A 20,269-nucleotide genomic window follows, 5' to 3' on the forward strand; every position below is an offset into this window, starting at 1 on the left:
ATGTCTTCCGTAGATACGTGTTACTGGACAAGTTCTAACTTTAAATACCTCTACATAATAATGCGTACTTCCTAAATCGTGCGTGTGGTGTACTAACATTTTCGTACTTTCAGGATACTACAACATGACTGCGAACCGCTCGCTCGATTGATCTCGAAGCCGATGCGTAAGATGAGAAGCAATACAACAGTCGGAGCTTTGAAATTATCGGAGCAGAGTCTCGTGAAAACCGGAAGATTCGGTAACATTCTGCCGCGCGACAGTTTGACCGAGCCCAAGTCGAGCGTGTGCAGAACGTGTCTCGGAATGATCAGCGCTCATTTCCGCGCGCGAGCTTTTCGCCCAGACGGAAACCGACACGTTCGCAGCTCGAGAAGAGACGTCGGTCGAAGCGTCTAGTTTCGGAGTCGCGCGCGGCCGACGAACCGGGCGACGTACACTTCGACCTATCGATTGTTCCCCGATTAATTCTTCAGCAGGACCTCAAACGTAATATCGGTTAGCGAACGATTGAACGGCTGGAGAGGAACCGGGGAAAAGGGCGATCGACGGAAATGAGAGATCGCAACGCGAAGTCTCAACGTGTGTTTCCTCCTTCCGTTCGTTTTTTTTTTTTTTTTTTGCCAAACGTGAGGATCGCGACGACCCGTCGTCGTTCCCGTCGTCGTCGTAGCTCGCGTAGATCATTAGAGAAGAGAAGCGCACGTGCGATAATAGTCGAGCCGAGCTGAGGGAGGTACTGAGCGGCGAGATGGCGTGCACTTTGTGCCGCTTTTGGAGATTACGCGTCCCGTAATTCGCAGGCGGCTTCCTTCCTCGCTGCCGGGCTTCCTTTCGACGCGAGCAGAATTGGTATTTACACGAGGGTGCGCGCGTATTCGCACCGCGTCGGATGACGGAAAAATATTCCAATGCGCGTCCCCGGCGCCGGGGGACATTTTAATTGCTTGTAAAGCGTACGTACACGCGCGTGGAGCTTTTTCTGCTTAATTCAGATTTAATCTGACGTTAATCCCGCCGAATGTTTCGGAACATTTTTGCGGATAATCGACTCGAACGACGGAGGTTTCCCGTCGATTGCTCGTTACGATATTGAATATATTGGCAAATTTTGCGCACAGCACGAGCGCAGGAGCGTCTTCTGCCGTCATGGGGACATTTTGTCCGAACTGATTTGAAATCGGTAGAAACAAAAATGACATCCCTATCCTTGCCCCCGCACTGAATTGACCTTCGCGATCAGGTCTCCAGGAATATTTTCGACCTCCTGACGCCTTTTTGATGTTGCCATCTCGCAAGTTTTGAAAGAGTTCGGTTCGAAAATTTACTGAAAAATTAACTAAAGAAATTTGAAAAATGTCCGAGGGTGATAGTCCCCTATTTCTTCGTCTTCTTTTCAAATCTGAGGCCAAAACATACCGTTGCCGTGAAAAAATTTAAGGGGACAGACACGTCCCTCTTGAAAACGCCCCAAGGGAGGGTCGGATGACTCGGAAATATTTCTTTGAACCGGCGAGTGTCAAATTGGAGGAGGGAGAATAGCCACCATCTGTTATTACCAATCTCAAATCAGCTCGGAGAAAATCCCTCCGAGAAGACGCCCCTGAGCATTCGGAATATTTTTATTTCCCTCGCATGCCGCGGCACGAACCGGGGTGGTCGCCGTGTTCCTGAAGGATAGGGTGCCTCAAATTCGCGCGTTGTCGGTTTCGCTCTTGTCTTTATTGCGTCGATATTGCGGGACGGATCTGCCGTCGCGAAAAAAAAGGAAGTCCTTTTGATCTTCCCGCAGGATCGCGGCATTGCTGTTATGCACTCTGATATTTCTCCGCTACCCCCGTAACGTTCTCGTTATTTCATTGCACCTCTCCCGGTTCCTTATTTCCGTAATTGTACGAGTCCCTCTCCCCCCCTCCTCTCACTCTCTCCCGAGCTCTAGCAACTCACGCTCTGCGACCGCTATTGGGCAGCGGACGAAACTACGCTTTCAGGTTTGCACGTCGCGTGCGATTAGCCAGAGTGCACGTGCGCGTTCCGGTAGAATCAAGAATTTTAGGGAGTAACTCGCGCGCTATTAGAGAGAGAAGTTCGACATGTGCTTCCGTTTACGATTAAATTGAGCGTCTGCGTTCGTTCCATTGGACAGATTTGCCCGCACGCTATGTTGCCTCCTTCGCATCTCGGGATACTTTGAGAACACTGTGAAAACAATCGCGGAGGGACGTCGTTCGTAATACAGTCGCCACGAAGCTACTCGTTCTGTCAAAAATATAATATCCCAATAATATAATCTTTCTCTCTCTCTCTCTCTCTCTCTCTCTCTCTCTCTCTCTCTCTCTCTCTCTTCTCTCTCTCTCTCTCTCTCTCTCTCTCTCTCTCCTCTCCTCTCTCTCTCTCTCTCTCTCTCTCTCTCTCTCTCTTCTCTCTCTCTCTTCTCTCTCTCTCTCTCTCTCTCTCTCTCTCTCTCTTTTCCTTTTCACTCGCAGCCTTCGAAAATATTTACACCGAGAAATGCAAGAGAGGTCCGTTCGTTGAAAAAAATTACGCATTCGATAAACATCAATTTCACGTGCATACCGTTAATGTATATACAGAACGTTCCAAGAAAGATGCGCATCGACAGCGGAAGCTCGTTCGTTTCATATAACTGAAAAGCGCGAGCTTCTTCACCTCAGGAAGACTCACCGGGGCTGCCGAGCGGTTAAAAAGAAGATGACCGATGGCTTGCAATTTCCTCTCAAAAACTACCCCAATTTATATGACGACGAATTTGATGTTCTTTTACGTGAAACTTTTACGCGAACCTCAGCAAAACTCAAAGAGACAGACGAACATCATTTCTCCCCCAGAAACTCGCTGCTCGATCGCTCCGTTAACACGCGCGATCTTGGCTCAAAGAAAAAGGAATCCCCGAGCGCCGTTCTACCGATATTCGATCCAATCAGGACAGAGGCAATTTCTCACTGGACATAATTGCGACTCCCGCTGTCGATGACATCCCGGTGTACTACAAACCCGGTCGGCTCGCGATCTCTCCTTCCAGTTTCAGCGCTCCGGACACCCTCCGGTCGCTGCTATCGGCTTGCCATGTTCCTCGCACCTCGCGGCGATGAATTCTCCGGTCCAACGGGGAGCTTCGCTCGTCGTGCTCGTCGCGCGAATCGTGCGGGCCATCGAGAGTCTTACCTTAAGTAAAGCACTTACGTCTCACTCGCGCGGACGAGCGCCGTTCTCGCTCGGATCGCGCGCGACTGTCCGTCGAGACGAGACGAGACGAGACGAGACGAGACGAGACACGAGACTCATCTTCCCCGACGAGGAGAGGATCCGTCCGTCCCCGTCGGGCCAGCTTACGAGATGTTGCAGTCGTCGGCATGGGCGTCTCGGATCTGCTGCTTCGTCTTCCTCGAGGCGCGCCGGATCAGGCTGCGGCTACGCGGCTTGCTCTTCACCTCCTCGGTGACGGTGACGACGCTGGAGCCCTGAGCCGCGACCACTTGCTGAGGATTCCCGCCGGAACCCGCGCTGCCGGTCCTGCCGCCGGGACTGCCCGACCTGCCGTCACGATGAAATAATAATAACAATAGGTGGTCATTACGAGTCGTCGGAATTGCCGTTGTCGCCGTCGTCGGCTCGGCCGGCGGCTTCGTTACGCGTGCGTTCGTTAAGCCCGTGTTGGTTTGCGTCTTAATTGTGATTTATGAATGAGCTGTGGCGTCGAGCGAAGTAATAACGCGTCACTAGTATAATGCCGTTACCTTCGCGAGTTACTTCTTTCCCGGAAGCGCGACGACGTTGTTTCTTTCTTTCCTTTTTTCGTTCATTAGCGAGGATGACGTTGAGCCAATCTCGTGCTAATTTCGATTGACGTTTGAACGTTTCATTCGTCAAGACGGATTTTCCTTCCGATCGTATTTCGAGCGAGACTGTTGCCATGCGTGGCTATTACTAGGTGCGCAACTAAGTTTCCGAGTTTTTTTGATCAATGAAAAATGAAAGATTTCGAGAGGAATACAAAAAATGGTTTATTCAAAGTATCGTCCCTCGCTAGCTACACATTTTTGCCATCTCTCTGGCAATACGTGAATGCCGCGGCGATAAAACGACGCGTCTTTGGACCGAAACCATTCATCCAACCAATTTTGCACTTGTTCGAAATTGGCCAAGTGTTGGCCAGCCAAGCCATGCGCCATCGACCGGAACGAGTGATAATCGGAAGGGGCCAGGTCTGGCGAATACGGCGGGTGTGGTGGCAGATCCCATTTCAGCGTTTCCATGGTGTCCTGGACGGTGGAAGTGCGACGGCACGGAGCGTTTTGTCGTGCTGCAATATCACTCGTTCGTGTCTCGTGTCCTATTCTGGCCGTTTCTCGAGCAATGCATGGTTCAAATTGATCAGTTGTTGTTGGTAGCGATGCCCATTGACAGTTTCGCCCGGCTTCTTTTCAGCAGCTCATAGTACACGATTCCTTTCTGGTCCCACCAAACGCAGAGCATTGTCTTCTTTCCGAAGCGATTTGGCCGTGCCGTCGATGTTGATGCTTCGCCAGGTGAAAGCCACGATTTTTTGCGTTTGGGATTCTCGAAATATATCCACTTCTCATCGCCAGTAACAATTCGATGCAGGAAATGCTCTTTCTTTCATGCCGCCAAAGCAAAATTTCGGAAGTGGCTCTTCGATTTTCCATCTGTCTCTCAGTCAACTCATGCGGCACCCATTTTCCTTCCTTTTGAATTTTTCCCATGGCATGTTTGGGAATACCTTGGCGAGTCATGTTTAATGCCGCTCCGCAAGTTGATCTTGTGTTTGCGTATCATCTTCATCCAATAACGCTTGCAGATCGGCATCCTCCGGCTTGTTTCTAGTCTTCCGGAGCGCTCCTTGTCCTCAGTGTCGAAATCGCCACTTCTGAAGCGTTTAAACCAATCTTCACAGGTAGATTTTCGATGGTGCATGTTCGCCGTAGGCCTCCTCAAGCAAACGACGCGCTTCAGCTGCACTTTCTTTCAAGTTAAAGCAGAAAAGCAAAGCTTCCCGCAAATGCTGTTTATTTGCCACAAAACTCGACATCTTCGTTGTTAGAAAAAATATTTTTGCGTTGCGATATGTGTTGGTATTACGACTGGTTATTGTTAACAGATGTCCAAGCTATAAGAAAAACACAACTTCAGACATGTATGTCGACTACATGTGTCGTTAGCGCCATCCATACGTGAAACCCGGAAACATAGTTGCGCACCTAGTATTTCGAATTAATTATGTAAGAAGGACGCGCATGCGGACTCTTCAGGATCACAACTTGCCGGGCGGACGAGTCGGCCGCGGAAGCTCCAAATTCGCTGCTCGACGTATAACACACACAATGTTCTTTCCACAAGGATTAAAAATATATATCGCGGGCGCGCGCGCGCTTCACACGGTCGCATAACAAAACAAGGTGTGGCAACAAGCAAAAAAAGAAAAATATCAAGCGTGCTGATGCGCGCGAGCGCGGGCTCGAGTACTATCGGATATCAATAATAGCCCGTACGCGGCCGCGGCGCGTCGCGCACAGATCCTCATCGGTGACGTCATCGCGCGGATCTGCATCGATCGCGGAAAAAGCGTAAGCGCGGGTGTTTCGCAGATCACCCGACGCGACAGCGTCGACTGGTCGACGCGACGCGGACGGCCATTGAAAACTTTTTGCCATCGGACCAGCAGCGTTTTGTCAGCGACGTAGTCGATCGACCAGTCGCGCACGCCGCGCACGATTGAACGAGCCGCAATTGAAGAACTGGCCGATGGGAAACGTCCCGAGCGGCGGCCGATGAAAAGCGGCTCGCCCGAAGGCCGAGTAACGTCAGCGTTTACCGTACCTGCGCGATCCATACGCCGAGCATCTCCTCCTGAGGCCCGACTCGTCGGACTCGCCGGTGGGGTTCTTCGGCACGATCCTGGACAACGTGACGAAGCACCTGAAGATATCCTTGATGTTGTAGTCGTCCTTGGCCGAGCACTCCATCACCTTGGCGCGCAGCTTCGGCAATTCGCAAAACAGCCACTCGCTCACGTCCTCGATGGGCACTTCCCTTCGCGCCGGCGCCAGGTCGAGCTTGTTACCGGCGACGACTATCGGCACCTCCTGTCGCAGAGCAATCGCATCCTTGTTGAGATCTTTCCCCGCTCAAAGCAGCGCGCTCAAATCTCGCATTCTGAGCGAGGCCAGCTCGAAGAGGGAGACTGGCCTCGTCGGTTTTATCTTATCTCTCTCTCTCTCTCTCTCTCTCTCTCTCTTTCTCTCTCTTTTGCCACGCACCTGGAAGTCGGGTCGTTGTTCTCTCACTTCCTCGAAGCAGCGTTTCACACACTCGAAACTCGGCAACGACGTGGTCGCGTACACGAGGAGGAATGCGTGGGCGGTGGCTATGCTCAAACGCCTCATCGCGGGGAATTGCAGGTCACCTGGGCGGAGAAAAATAAAAAATTCTCGATTGAACGGGTGCTCTCTCTCTCTCTCTCTCTCTCTCTCTCTCTCGGGATGCGGGTGCTTTACTCGCTCATCGGCTACGCCATTCACTCTCCAACCCGACTCGTATTTATCCGCTGGACGTTACCGCGCAGCGAAAGTTTACGTAAGCCCGTTTCGCGCGATCTCTGTCTCGTTTCGCTGCTGTGAAAAACACGCACTTTATCCGGCCGAGGGCCGGAGCTATTAGTTGTTGTATGATGTACTTTTAACGTTTTGTAGCCTCGTGACACCCTCTGGCGGAAGTAAATGTCAGTCGGACATTTGTTGAACGATTTTCGTAAATTTCACAATTTCGTACTTTGAGAATAAATTTCTAAGCTCACAGGACACGCAAAAATGATAGAGCAAAAATGAAGGTAGTTTTCTTATATAATTAGACCCTGCGGAATCGATTGAGCTTATGAACCTAAGAAACCTAATCGGTGCAGCCGTTATAGCGGTACGAAAATATATCCTATGATCAACTAGAGCTTTCGCGTAATAATACACGGCTCGGTCTCGCCGCCTCGCTCGCGCGTTCGTTTGGCACGAGACACTACCTCTCTTGATGTCTCTTGATAACCTGAGCTATTCGCTTCTATGAGTTCCATCCATCGTTAACCATTCGACGCGTGCTGGCTGACCCGGAGCGCGCGACCGTAATTTTTATTTTACTCGGAGCTCCTCCAAACAATTTGGAGGGGCGATCTTTCCTCGTCGAAAGTGCCCAAGGAGATCGTTCTTCATGAGCGACCTTCGGGTAGTCACAACTCACCCTTGTAACGAAAGTCCCAAAGCAAACTTGTGTTTGGATGAGGCGCACTCGAGATCGAAGGAGAAAAGTAAGCCGTCGACTCGAAAGCCTGATCGAGTCATCCTGCGCGATTCAATTGGACGGATTGTTCCAATTGTCTGCAGCAACGCCTGCGTCACTTTACACCGTCGTGTCGTCAAACCGAACGTGAAATTCGCAGTCGCGAGGGATACGGGAGAGCCCGACAATTACGCGCATTACACGTCGCTGATGTGGCGTATTGTTCTTAGATTTATAGAGTAGAATTAATTCCTCCTCGGGGGGGCATAAGCGTGTAATACCTTTGAGTCGCGAATCTCTCTGAGTTGCATCGAATGCAAATGGCTTCTCGACGGTGTATCGATCAGGCGGAAAATAGCGGGCGTGTGGAACGGCAAGATCGCGTATTACCTGCATTCGTACGCGGATATATAACGCGAAATAATCCGAAAGCGTCTCCTCCGCCGTGTAATGTATGCATTATGTACAGGGTGTCCAATTACAATTAATGACATGATGCTCGTGTGCAGGTGGGCCGTGTCTCATTTTGCAATTCTCGCATTTATTTATTTATCGAAGAATTTTGACTAAAACGATTAATTCGAAGGAATTAATTAAAAAATATTAGCGAACGCCAGAGACTGCGAGACTTCTCCAAATGTCTCGGCAGCCTCTTGATTCTTTCAGTCGACCCCGTAGAATTTTCTAGTCGATTAACGCCTCGTCAACTCATCGAGATTGTCAACAGACCGCGACAGTTTAGACGAGACTTTGCGCAAAGAGATCGTCCTCGCTTGCTAATGGCGTTTAATGACTTCCTCATGATAGTTATCGTCGAAATTGCAAAATGGCTCCGCCCTCGGCTTGGCGCAGTCTATCCGATGGTTTCGTCATCAACTGCCCGATACCCCGTATATACAGGGCGCTAAATTTCAAACGTAACAGGTAAAACATTTCGGAAACTATGAAAGATATTAAAAAAAGCTAAAACACGGGTCCCATGATTTCGAAGGGGAAAGAGAATGGCATTATCAGTTTTTTATTCGGAGGGAATTTTCAGGGTCGGTTGAAAGTCAACTTAATTTTTTTAAATAGAAAGCCCAATCTTTTATTATATCTTCTTTTTCTACCAATTAATTTGAACAACTTTTGTCTGAAACATTTTTTTTATTTGCCTAATATTTTTTTAAATATTTAAGGAAAACTCGGAAACTTTTTCAAGATTTAACTTACGATATCTCGCTAAGTATTCGTCGAAAGAGAAAATAGTATTAGACTTTTTTACTTTATTTACTATCAAGAATATATCACTATAATAGTGCCCTAACTTTTGTTAACTTATCGACCTTTGGAAATTTCAAAATTATTAAATTAACAAAAGTTAGGGCACTATTATAGTAATATATTCTTGATGAGTAAATAAAGTAAAAAAGTCTACTACTAACTGTGCTACTATTTTTTTTCTTTCGACAAATAGTTAGCGAGATATCGTAAGTTAAATATTGAAAAAGTTTCCGAGTTTTCCTTAAATATCTCAAAAAATATTAGGCAAATCAAAAGATCAGGTCTCAGACAAAAGTTGTTCAGATTAATTAGCAGAAAAGGATGATGTGATAAAAAATGGGGGTTTCTGTTAAAAAAAAATAAGTTGACCTTCAACTGACCTTGAAGATGCCCTCCAAATAAAAAACTGACAATGCCATTCTCTTTCCCCTTCGAAATCATGGGACATGTGTTTCAGCTTTTTTCAATATCTTTCATAGTTTTCGAGCGTTTTTTACCCGTTGCGTTTGAAATTTAGCACCCTGTACATACGGCGCGTTTACCCCGCAGCTTTTTCCGATACTCATGACTCTTCCGCTAAAAAGTCGCCGCAGAGACACGTCGTGTCCTCGTCGCGCAATCTCGATCTCCGTAACGGCCCCGTGTGTGCACGCGCACTTTGTATGTATAACTACATTCTGCGCTGAAAAGTTATTCCACGCGCACGCGGTTATCCCGACAATATCGGGGCTCTCTTCGTTTTCAATCGAAACACTGACCGCCTCGTGTTTTCACCGTCGACGATGCGCGCGCGTAACTCTTCCGCGTGATTCGACCTCGCGCGATGATGGACTCGACGAGGTGAAAAACACCCGAGGAGAGCTGACGGCTATTGAGGAAACACCGAGTGCTTCCCGTCGAGTTATCTCGTTTTCAGTTCTACCGTTTTTGTCACCACGTGCGATACTTTTATTACCATACCCGCTTAGAGAAGTCAGGACGCCGTCGCGGAGGTTCCCTCGCAGAGAAGCCGGCGGTGTTTGACGCGATTTCAACTCCGCGCTTTCTCAACCTCTAAATTCCGCAAAGTGGAAAAATGGCGAAAAATCGAATGTTTCACTCGAGCTTGGAGGATCGGCGAATAGATCAGGCTTACTCTTTGATCTCGAGATCGAAGATGTCCACTCGACAACCCAATAATGTGCGACATCGGACATACGTGCGAGTCGCGGCCCCTCACGGCGTCTTCGGCGATCCGAAGTTCAGTCGAGCGAAGCCGAACAACAATCGCGGATCGACATCGGAGATCGCAGCCGACGAGCTAATTAGTCGAAGCGGCGCCGCGCGCGGGGAATTCCCGAGAGTCCCGACTCACCCGCGGTGTCCAAGAGGTCGACCTTGAGCGTCAAGGTGCCGAGGACGCATTCCCGGGAGTAGAGGTCCTCCACAGTGGGCCGGTACCGCTCGCTGAAGCCTTGGCCGAGCAACCGGCGTATAATAGCGCTCTTGCCGACCCCGGCGCCGCCGAGCACCACCAGCCGGATCCTCTCGAGATCGGCCATACTGTCGTCGCTTGGCCGCGGCCGCGGCCGGTCGCCCCGTGACCTCGAGCACGACCGCGAGAATGCCGCCTCAGGAAGGCATTACCCGGGAGGTCGGTCGTAGCCTCCACCTCCTGAAAATCCAATACGACCTCCTCGTCCCTCCAACACCCCGCGCCGACCGCCGCGTCCGGTGCTCGATCGTCCTACCCGCCGTCCTCCTCCTCCTCCTCCTCCTCCCCGTCGTCGTCGGCGTCCCCTTGCCCGCCGACCGGCTTCGTCTGGATATTAATTCGATTCCCCGCGGCGGTCCTTGCCCTGACCGCGGTCAGGAGCGGCCAGATGACGATGGCGAACGAGCGCGCTCCGCGATATCGATCGATCGCGATCGACGTCGCTGCGAAACGATCGCGTTTTTCCACCCGACGTCGCTGCCCGCCGACGTCGACCTCTCCATTCACTCACCTCCGCTGCGCTGCGCTCTCGCGGCACCTCGCATCCTCCTCCGGGGAAATCGCGGCTGCCTTCGAGCTTGTGCCCCTGTTGAGACAGAGAGAGAGAGAGAAAGAGACGGGGAGAGAGAGAGAGAGAGAAAGAGAAAGAGAGAGAGAGAGAGAGAGAGAGAGAGAGAGAGAGAGAGACAGCGAGAGCGAGAGAGAGAGAGAGAGAGAGAGGGAGGGAGGGAGAGAGAGAGAGAGAGAAAGACCGTCGTCCTGTTTCGTCATCAGCGTCAAACACAAAGTTACTCGGCGATATCGAATTACAAGGAAGGAGCAAGGCAACGCCGTTTAAGACTGCCAAGGGCACCGGAAATTGGGCTAAACGGTATAATTAACGAGCCGTCGCGCGCCAATCGGAATATTCCGGTCTTAGGGGCGGGTTTTAACGAGACCACGTCACTCGGAGTCTCGCTCCGAACGTCCGCCGCGGCATCGATTTTTCGAAAACCCGATATGCCACGCTTGTGAATTTTTTAGAAGAGCACCCTCCCTCATCAGGTCTTGCGACGCTTTTTTCCAGGTCGTCGACGAGCGGACGAAGTAAAGAATCACAGCGAACCGCGATACCGCAGTGTCGGAAGAAAGCTGGAAGAAAAAGTGGACGAGTGCGTCGACTTGATTGATTATTTTTACTCGGACTTTCAGAAATAGAAAAGCCGCAGGTTCAGCTTTACCCGCGCTAATTGAGCGCCGCACTCCTTCGAGAGGATCAAGGACAGCGCAGGGGATGCAATTGTCCGACGGCTTGCGTCGGGCTTGCTCGTGCGAGACAAGCAATTTCCGATGTTTCCGCGGCGAGATCAGACGAGATCGCGCGTCTCAATGTCGTGATAATCTCGCGAAAAACAATGCACGCGCGCGACGGAAGATGCCGGGTTGGCGGGTGAAAAGTGTGCGCGCATTGTTTCGTAAAATTACAACATCGTACAGAGAGATACGATCGCCGCGCGTTCCAGCCGGGAGAATAGTCTGCGAGTTGCGCTTATCGCGCCGGCCGCTAACAAACGTGGAATCGCGGCTTTCGCGTTCCTATCAACGGTCACCGGGCGCAATCAGGTTACCTCCTCTGGCGACCTGGTACATAATTTAGCGGAAATTAACGTGACTCGGAAATACCGCGGGATTCCGTTCGCCGGGCGGAAACGGGGCGAGCGCGTGGCCGTGCTTCTTTCGCGACGAACGCTCGTGGGAAATGAATACGTAACGCTCCGCGAAATGTGGCGAAACGAGACTCGGCGGCTACGTGCGTGCGTGCGTGAGCCGTTTACATGAAATCCCGATCCCGGGGATGCTGCTCCGCGACTCGACCGCGGTCTCCACCCGCAATCTCGCGCGCAACTTGCTCTCTCACGACACTCCCGTTTATTATCCCGCGTACTCGCTTCTCAGTTTCACGTCTCTAGTCTTATTGATCCAATCGTCTCCGTTGTTGCACGCACTCGCACGCACGCGTGTGACTCGCTGGCAGACTTGATGCGTGAAAGCGTCGACGAGAGCGACGATACTGCCCGAGCAAGAAATTGTTGGGGCCATCCTCATGAAGCATAAAACCCCGATAAGGCTGTAAGTAGGGTGTTCTAAAAAAGGATGCCTGATTATTATCACATCAAGCCACGAGATGAATCTTTGGAGATATCTTAGATTTTACGAAATAAGACTTTGATAAGAAAAACTGACGAGGGCCTTGGAAGGATTGATCAGGGGTGCTTAGATATACCAAATCAAGTTTCGTTATAGAAAATTAATAAGATCTGAAGCGTATAATAAAATTATCATAGTTTAGTGTTAGCAGGTACGCTATATCTGGTTCTTTTAAAGACTTTTTAATCATACCACAATTAAAAACAAATTTTATTAGTTTTGTTAGTTGCCATATTCATTAGTCTCTTCCAAGGATTTTTCCTAGTATTACCTTCATTTTAAAATGCAGCAAACTTTAATAAAAACAATAGCAGGATTTTTATGTGCAAAGAATGTTATATTTTATTGTATAAAGTATGCTATATTTTTAAAATAAAAAATTCTTGTTATATACTAACAAGGTTATAAAGAAATAAGGAAATTACAGTCTAAATTTCTTGCAATGAAAAGAACGAATATTTTGACTCAAGCAATAATAAAAATATTTCCTTGTGAAAAATTTCCTTATAATATTTCCTACTAATATTGCCTTAGAAGGCTCTCTTGATATTGCCTTACAAGCTCCTCCTTAATATTGCCTTATAAGGACCCGTTAAACCATTTGTTACACATTTTGCAGGAACCTTTTGTCCTTCTATTCCTACTTAGGGCCCGATTAATGTTAGGCAAAAATAATCAGGCCCTTACCAGAGCCCTATTAATTTTTCTACTCGGGTGATATCGATTTGCGCGAAATGCGGCCACTGTCGCCACTGGACGCTGACTAATCGCGTCTCAAATGTATTACATTTTTTGCACTTTCGCGCATCGATCGCGAGCAACGACGCCACTCGTCGTCGCGGGCCAGATTCCCGTGATTAATGGGGCGGACAAACGTAAAACGTACCGGTGAAAATGCACGAGGACGTGTTTTTCTCATCTCCATTTTTATGATTCAACACATCGACGTGTCGTGTGACGCGTCGAAGAAGAAGAAAAAAAAGCGCCCCCTTGGCCGACCCCCTTCGCCACGGCGAACGCGCGAGCTCTCCGTTCGATGGGAATTTATCGTGCCGGCTCGCCGGTTAATCGTGTTTAATCTCAGCTCGCGCGCGTAATGAAATTTCGCCGGCGGTGTATTTGCAATCCGCGCGCGCGCGCGCGCTGGAAAAGCGCGTCTCATAGCTGTCGCCGCGGCTCGCATAATTCACCCCCGCCGCGTCGCGCAAGGTTCATGAAGGAAACCATGAGAGGAGCCTCGCTTCTGCGCGATTTACCCCGCCGCTCAGTTATCTTTCCCCCTCATGCCCTCTTTCTTAATTTTTCACGCTGAGTGGGAGCTCCTAATGGCGCGTCTCTATTCTCAAGATCTCTTTACCACGACAAATGTAAGCGTTCTTGTTGCAACATCGTGTCTAATTCATAGCGATATTCAGAGTATTTTGCTGCCTCGCGCGAGATGACGATTATGTCTCTCTCTCTCTCTCTCTCTCTCTCTCTCTCTCTCTCTCTCTCTCTCTCTCTCTCTCTCTCTTCCTCTCTCCCTCCCTCTCCCGAGCGTTAAATTCTTTCGCAGATCTTCCTCTCGCTAGTCTCTCCCGTGATAGCGCGGCTTCCTCGCAAAAGCGCAACCTTCAACTCGCAATTACGCGCATACCACGTCGACACTCATTTCCATGCGCGTCTATGCTGCTGTAACGCTTTTGTTAATCCCAAGAGTTAACCACCCCGGGAATAATATACTCTACTCTTTCTCTCTTTCGCTTTCCGCCCCCTCTCTCTCTCTCTCTCTCTCTCTCTCTCTCTCTCTCGGTCGCTCGCTCGCCGGCTATCTCTTTCTTACCGTCAGGGATCTCCGTGCCCTCTTGGCGAGAGTCACAGGTGGCTGTCGGCGCCCTCCTCCTCCTCCTCCTCCTCCTCCTCCTCCTCCTCCTCCTCCTCCTCCTCCTCCTCCTCCTCCTCCTCCTCCTGCTGCTCCTCCTCCTTCCTCCGGCGAGACCGTCCCGCGGAAATTTCTACGGGATTAAGACGTCGCTGCTGCGCGACAGCTGGCTCTGTTTCACAAAATAAGCCTTTAATCATCGAGACGCTCATTAGACGCGCCGGGGCTTTTTGCGCCGCTCGTCGCGGCGAATCCTCGAGAGCCTCGACCTCTACTCGCCTCGCCCGACGAATGAAACCCGCGAACTGTCTCGGTGCCGCTTTAATGAATTCGACGGTTCACGCACCGCGGGAAGTGTATTCGTCGCGGTTTGCCCTTCGCCGCATTACGCTTTCGTCGCGCGACTTGAGATCATCTCGAGATGAGCGAAGCGGTGTAGCACCCGCGAGGCTTATTAAACCATCGCGTCGTTCGTGTCAAAGGTCGCGGGGAAGTGTCTCCCGAGTCAGGTCTTCCGAGAGCAGCCGGTAACGAAAGCGCGCAGAGTCCTGCGAGAGCGAGGCGGGAAGAGAGCCGAGGTGGTGGACATTTTTAACGAACGATACCATTGCGTCGGATCGGGACGTGCCTCGCGCATTCAACAGCTTTTGCGCCTCCTTTTCTCTTTTCTCTAAGACAAATCAACGTCTCTGTGCCGCCGCGCCGGTGGCTGATCCTGCAACAGACGAAAAGCTTTAGCCTTTAGAGGACCGGGGTGGCTCCTATAGGAACCGCATATAAATCGGCATTCGGTGTTTTCTTAAAGATTATATTATAAGTTATTTATGCATTTGTGTCAATGTTTATGTGCTCTAAAAATATATATTTGCATATGTGTCCGTGTGATTTTTACCTTACCTTGTAAATAAACATTTATTAACAAGTACACATTTTAACTGCATAATAATTTGCATCTCAGTACGTTTTTATTTATAATAGACCCACTTTCTCTCAAAATTATATAAAATCAGCACACAACACTATTAGAGTTTCGATTGCGCACAGTGTGTGATAACAATCACTCTAAAAGTAACAAATAAGTATAAAAAATATAGAGAAATAGTTTTTGAAATAAAATAATTTTCATTGTTTTTTAGAACCAAAATTTAAAAAATTATAAAAAATAAAGAAATTTAAAAAATTTTTAAATAACAAAAAATACAAAAAAACAGAGGAGCAACATAACTTTCGACGTCCACGTCGTTAGTTTTGGGTTATGCTAAAGTTTTATTACCGTATGAGATTACTTATAGTAATATAGACTTATTTTAGATAAATAATTGCTTTTCTTTGTAAAATTTCGATAGTCTGATGTCAAAATAATGATCAGCGATATAACAAAACCCCTAAAACTGCCAAGATCCAAATTTTGAAAATTTTTTATTTTGGCGGTTCCGGACCGGACCGGGGTGACTCCTATAGGAGCCACTAACAAACTCGAAAACTCTACGCGACATGATGGTTACATATATATATATAAATTTTCCGCGAAAAAAATTGCAAATTTTAAAGGAAAAGTGTCAGTCCTCTAAAAGTTAACGGCACCTTCGAACCGATTTGAGCGGCTCATATCGTGGTGTGTGTGTGTGTGCGTGTGTGTGTGTGTGTGAGTAGCACGCCCTTTCTTCCCAATTTAGCAAGGACGTAAATTTGTTGCGCAGGTAAACAGACATGCATTAACGGAGATATAAAAAATAGGTGTACGATTAACATAATTATCAATACTAGAAACAGGTAAATAATTGATAATGACGATAATAATAATAATGTTTCCATCGTGTATTTCGCGGCTATTCTCGGCCAAAATCACGGTTGACTTAACAGCTGGTCGCGGATAAAGTTTTCTTCGTTTACGCGGCGAGAATGATTTTTCAGCACTCGAGGAGAAAGCTGCGTGTCCTTAGGGAGAATCATAACGTCGACAGGACGTCGCAGTTGAGAGCGGAGAAGCGCTTTGGATCAGAGCGATGATAGAGATTTGTCGCAGACACACGTGCGAATGTCCCGCGCGGAACGCGCCATTTATTCCCTGTGAATCCGCGCTTGCCCTTTTGTTTCCAAACTGATTAAAACGGGCAAACCCGGGTAAACGAGAGGAATTAATCGCGGCATCCGCCTATCTTAACCGCCGAGAGAAACGGAATCCCCGAGCTATTAAGATAATTATGCGCGTCATTGCTTGGCTTCTCGGCCAGGCGTGCTCGCGTGCGTTAAGCCGCTTTCGCATTTTCGTCGCCCGAGGTGGATTCGCCAAATTCCTCCGCGCTTTTTTTCCGTCGTGCTCAACGCGGAACAACACGCCGCATCGATCGACACCGCCGCCGTATCGGTAAACACAATCTTTTATCCTTCGAAAGCAGCTTTGTCGGGCGCGACGAGAGGCCGGGGGAATTTTCTAATGGAACCACGTTATCCGTTACGTCGCGATTATCACAATCTCGCGATACTTTCCCCGCCGGAAAATATTCGATATTCGGAAACTGGGACAATCATCATACCGGGAAGTCATAATGCCGAAATTCGAATACCGTGGCAATATTCCGAATATGCCGGGGCAATATCTCGGAACACAATTTTCCCAAAGTATGCAGTCGTTCCGATGAGGCGCTATTGCCTGAAAATAATACACGCGGGTGCACCGGGTATCCGCCCGGTGGATTATAATACATCGCGCTGTACTCAAATGAGCAGATACTCTCGGGCAACGACTTTCCAGAAAATCCTTTTGCGCTTCGATACGTTCCTTTGGTGTACGCGAGAAAAACGCGGCCGAGTCGACGAGGTCAACACAGCGACATTCAATAATTCAACGGCGGCATGGCTCAAACTAATACGTCGCACATACCACTGTGATCAAAAAGTATCCGAACTTTATTTTTAAAAATCAAAATTACAATTCAATCATGAAAATTCTTATAGTCTCCTTCAAAGTAGTCCCCATTGCTTGCAACGCACATATGCCAGCGTTTGATCCAGTCCTGGAAACATCGCTCATACGCGGCAGCTATTATTAGGAAATAATTCAAAATTCTCCGTTCTTTTACAATAAAAAAATTAATATCTCGAAATGAAATATTTTGACGGAGTTGTTCATGGTTCACTTGAGAGCCGGATGAACAAATATTATTGCTTTAAAATTTCAAATCGATACGAAGCTCAGTTTCGGAGAAATCACTGCAAAAAGTCGAACAATAAAATTTCGAGAAAAGCCCGTTTGAAATTTAAGTGGACGTATATTTATATGAATATTTGTTAATAAACAAAATGTTTCTACTCTTTATATGTTATATAAATATATCGAAAATTTTCATTCCTGCACATTTATTCAGTTCGTCACAAAATATTCACAAAAATAAGCACGATTTTTCAGTAAACTGACCCTCCAGTCCCTTTAAGAAAGCAAACGGATTTGATTTACAGTTTAGCCGCGAATTAAAAAAAATAAAGTTGGCATACTTTTTGATCACAGTACGTAGTATTGTCTCAACGACTCAAGCGTCGCTCTCAATCACATCGCCGCTGAATCAGGAAGATTACCTTAGATAAGTTCGCCCTTGTACCGGCCAATTTATTGATTCAACGTTATTTCTCCCGCTGTATATACATTTATAGTCGTGCTGGAGCCTGTGTGCCTTCCGCAAGAGCCGCGAGAGCAAAGTCGTTCGTCATTCGCAACTCGCCGTATCGTGCCTTGAAGCCTTATCGGATTTCACCCCCTCGCAAATATTTCTTCTTCACGGCGACCCGCAGCACACACAGGTACGCCTTCGTAATTAATTCGGCGCCGTCGCAACGACGAAAAGTTGGAGTTTGCCTTCGCCGTCGAGCGGAAGTGCCGCTCCCTCTTTTGCGAGAAAAAAGAGAAGAAAAAGGAAGAACAGGAAAAGAAAAACCCGTTCGCGCGCGGGCTGAAGCGGGCGCAAATTTACCCGCGCATTATTACTTCCCGCGATGAGGAAACTTCGTTATTGTAGGATGATCACCGTGGAAGCGGGTAAAAGCCCTTTTCGCGCGGCTCTGCGGAGACCCGCAGAAATGGGGGAACGCAGGCTCCTCGTCCCGGACTCGTCGCGGCGTCGCGTTACACAAGGACGCAAATCCTGCCAGAGCTCGTTACTGCGACGGAGCTAGTCGCAAACGGATCCCGCGGCGGTCCGTCGTGAACAATCGCACAATCGCAGCCGGGGAGTTGCCTCGTATCGAGAGGATGTCGCGAAGGAGTCCAAGACGAAGAAGTCTGTCCAGCCTCGCCGCGAAGGCCAAGCTGATCCGTCATTTGCGTGAAGAAGATCTTGTCAGCGGATCGTTCCGCTGGAATCTCGCGGAGACTCACAAGTATGTCACCACGGCAAGTACTCGATACTTGAACGAAGATAAGAGAGGATTCATCCCCTCTCTCTCGCTTCCTCCCAAATGCATGTTGAACAGCGGATAGCCGCCCGTCAGCGATTGTCGCCGGATGTCGACGCCGCAACCTCGCCGCCGCACGTGCGTTTTCGAGGATGGGGTGAGTAAAAGTCGCTCGCGGCTCGCTGACCGTGCGAGAAAGGGACTTCGCGGCTGTACAGGCTTAATGTAGCGTGAATGATGCTTGGATCATGTTTTGGGGACACCCCGATTTCCCTGGCTGGCGGGGACCCGCCGAGATCCCGCGGGATACCGGCGTATAAGGCGCTGTCACGGGGGTGGATTCAAGAGCGAGGGCGAGGCGCGGGGAGGTCGATTCGACAGTGCTTACACGAGTGTGAAATAAGGCCAGGTACGTCGACTGACAGCCCGACTACCATGGCAACGCCCACGGCGCCCCGCCGTGGAAGGAAACGCGGCAGCGGCTCCCTCGTAATGTGTATCCTTCCGCTTTGTCGAAGATCCACGTGGAAGAGGCGGCCGATGGAAACCTCCAACAGATGATCGCGCGTGCCACGACTATCCGCCTGCGCGAACACGAGTAATCGCGAGCGCGACGAGGAATGTGCGAGCGAGAGCGCTGGGGGGTGCTCCAGCGAAACTGAAGGGTGCGAAGTCGCGGAGGCTCCGCCAATCGCGCCTCCCCGCAACACTCGAAGAGGCATATCGGATAATGATGAGGCGAATTAGAAGAATAAATTCAGCAAATCGAGTGGGGCTTATTGTCTATAATTATTTTCTAATTTATTTCACAATTTTGCGGTGAATAAGAAGCAGATTTCGTGACGGAGGGATGTAGTGGAGGTTATCGTGGAATATCGTCGCAAGAAATATACCGCTGAATAATAAAGTATTCCAACATCGCGCTGGAGAATCGCAACAGCGATATCCGATGCGAGGGGCAAGGAGAAGGGGAAGCCTACGGAAGCTGCGAGCAAGCTTCACGAATAGTCGCCGAAGAAGGCGCACGGCCTCGTTCATCCCCCTCGATCGGCGCTCATCATCGAGCAGACGCGACCGGGTGCGTCACCGCGAGCGCGGGGAATACGGAATTTCGGCCCGACGCGAAGCCTCGGATAAGCTCGGTGTAAGATCGCCGTCGGCGGCGTTACGCGATTTCCGCCGCTGTCAGCTCCGCCGATTTGCATAATAACGCTCACGAAAATTGCCACGCGGCTTTCGCAGGCACGAGCCGCGGGGTTGGAGCCCCTCGCGCGCAAACAGACCGGCGGCCGATTCATCGGCCAATCGTGTCACGTCGATATCGTGCTAATGCCTCTTCTCTCGCCCCTCCCGGGTCCTCCCTCCGAGGAATGATCCACTGCCGGCTGCATCGAAGTGTGAAACGTATCGCGATGTCTGAGTGGAAGAAGGAGAAGAAAGGAAGCTCGAGGTAAAATTATATATATCAGTTCAATTTCGGGCACGGGCACGCTCGATGTATGCTCTTCATCGAGACTCATCACCGAGAAAAGAGTAATTTCCGAACAAACGGAAACATCTAAATTTTAGAGGATTTTATTCTTATATTATATGGCCTCAAGAGGATTCCTCTAAAATTAAGGGGAAAATATTATAGACACACTATTTTTAAAGTTAGAGGGATCATATGTTGTATGTGTAATGCAAATCTTATTGATTTTAATAGAAATTTTCCTACTTCGAGCCTGCAAATTCCGTAGGACTTAGGGGACTACTGAAGGATCTTCATATCTGGAGTCTCATAGGATGTA

General features: G+C 49.1%; 1 protein-coding gene and 1 long non-coding RNA gene across 5 annotated transcripts in view; both read right to left on the bottom strand.

The window, feature by feature from the left end:
* Window positions 1-2,452: 2,452 nt before the first annotated feature.
* Window positions 2,453-14,120, bottom strand: LOC105181907 (GTP-binding protein Di-Ras2). Of its 3 annotated transcripts, none has more exons than XM_025307475.1 (5): window positions 14,052-14,120; window positions 9,923-10,628; window positions 6,300-6,445; window positions 5,860-6,125; window positions 2,453-3,555 (listed from the first exon to the last, which is right to left on the bottom strand). In XM_025307475.1, the coding sequence occupies exons 2-5, from the start codon at window positions 10,107-10,109 to the stop codon at window positions 3,351-3,353; spliced, it is 804 nt and encodes a 267-aa protein (XP_025163260.1). In that variant the 5' UTR covers window positions 10,110-10,628; window positions 14,052-14,120; the 3' UTR covers window positions 2,453-3,350. The 3 variants fall into 3 exon arrangements, with proteins under 3 accessions (XP_025163260.1, XP_011137293.1, XP_025163261.1); XM_011138991.3 differs by having other exon boundaries at window positions 9,923-10,612; window positions 14,052-14,117; XM_025307476.1 differs by having other exon boundaries at window positions 9,923-10,619; window positions 14,052-14,114.
* Window positions 14,121-14,175: 55 nt separating this feature from the next.
* Window positions 14,176-20,269, bottom strand: part of LOC112590558 (uncharacterized) — a 98,059-nt gene continuing 91,965 nt past the window's right edge. For both annotated transcript variants that reach the window (XR_003114311.1, XR_003114312.1), the window contains exons 3-4: window positions 14,696-14,805; window positions 14,176-14,262 (exon numbers count right to left, since the gene is read on the bottom strand). This is a non-coding gene — a long non-coding RNA (uncharacterized LOC112590558). The remainder of the gene's footprint in view (window positions 14,263-14,695; window positions 14,806-20,269) is intronic.

This window comes from Harpegnathos saltator, unplaced genomic scaffold, assembly GCF_003227715.2.
Source record: "Harpegnathos saltator strain DR-91 unplaced genomic scaffold, Hsal_v8.6 scaffold89, whole genome shotgun sequence".
Classification (NCBI taxonomy): domain Eukaryota; kingdom Metazoa; phylum Arthropoda; class Insecta; order Hymenoptera; family Formicidae; genus Harpegnathos; species Harpegnathos saltator.

What these genes read in the sequence shown, in the direction of transcription:
- LOC105181907 (XM_025307475.1), bottom strand. Translation starts at nt 10,109, where the DNA reads ATGGCCGATCTCGAGAGGATCCGGCTGGTGGTGCTCGGCGGCGCCGGG. An exon ending in CGACCTCTTGGACACCGCGG is followed by an intron (nt 6,446 to 9,922) that starts GTGAGTCGGGAC and finishes TTCTCCGCCCAG; the next exon opens with GTGACCTGCAATTCCCCGCG. An exon ending in AACAACGACCCGACTTCCAG is followed by an intron (nt 6,126 to 6,299) that starts GTGCGTGGCAAA and finishes GCTCTGCGACAG; the next exon opens with GAGGTGCCGATAGTCGTCGC.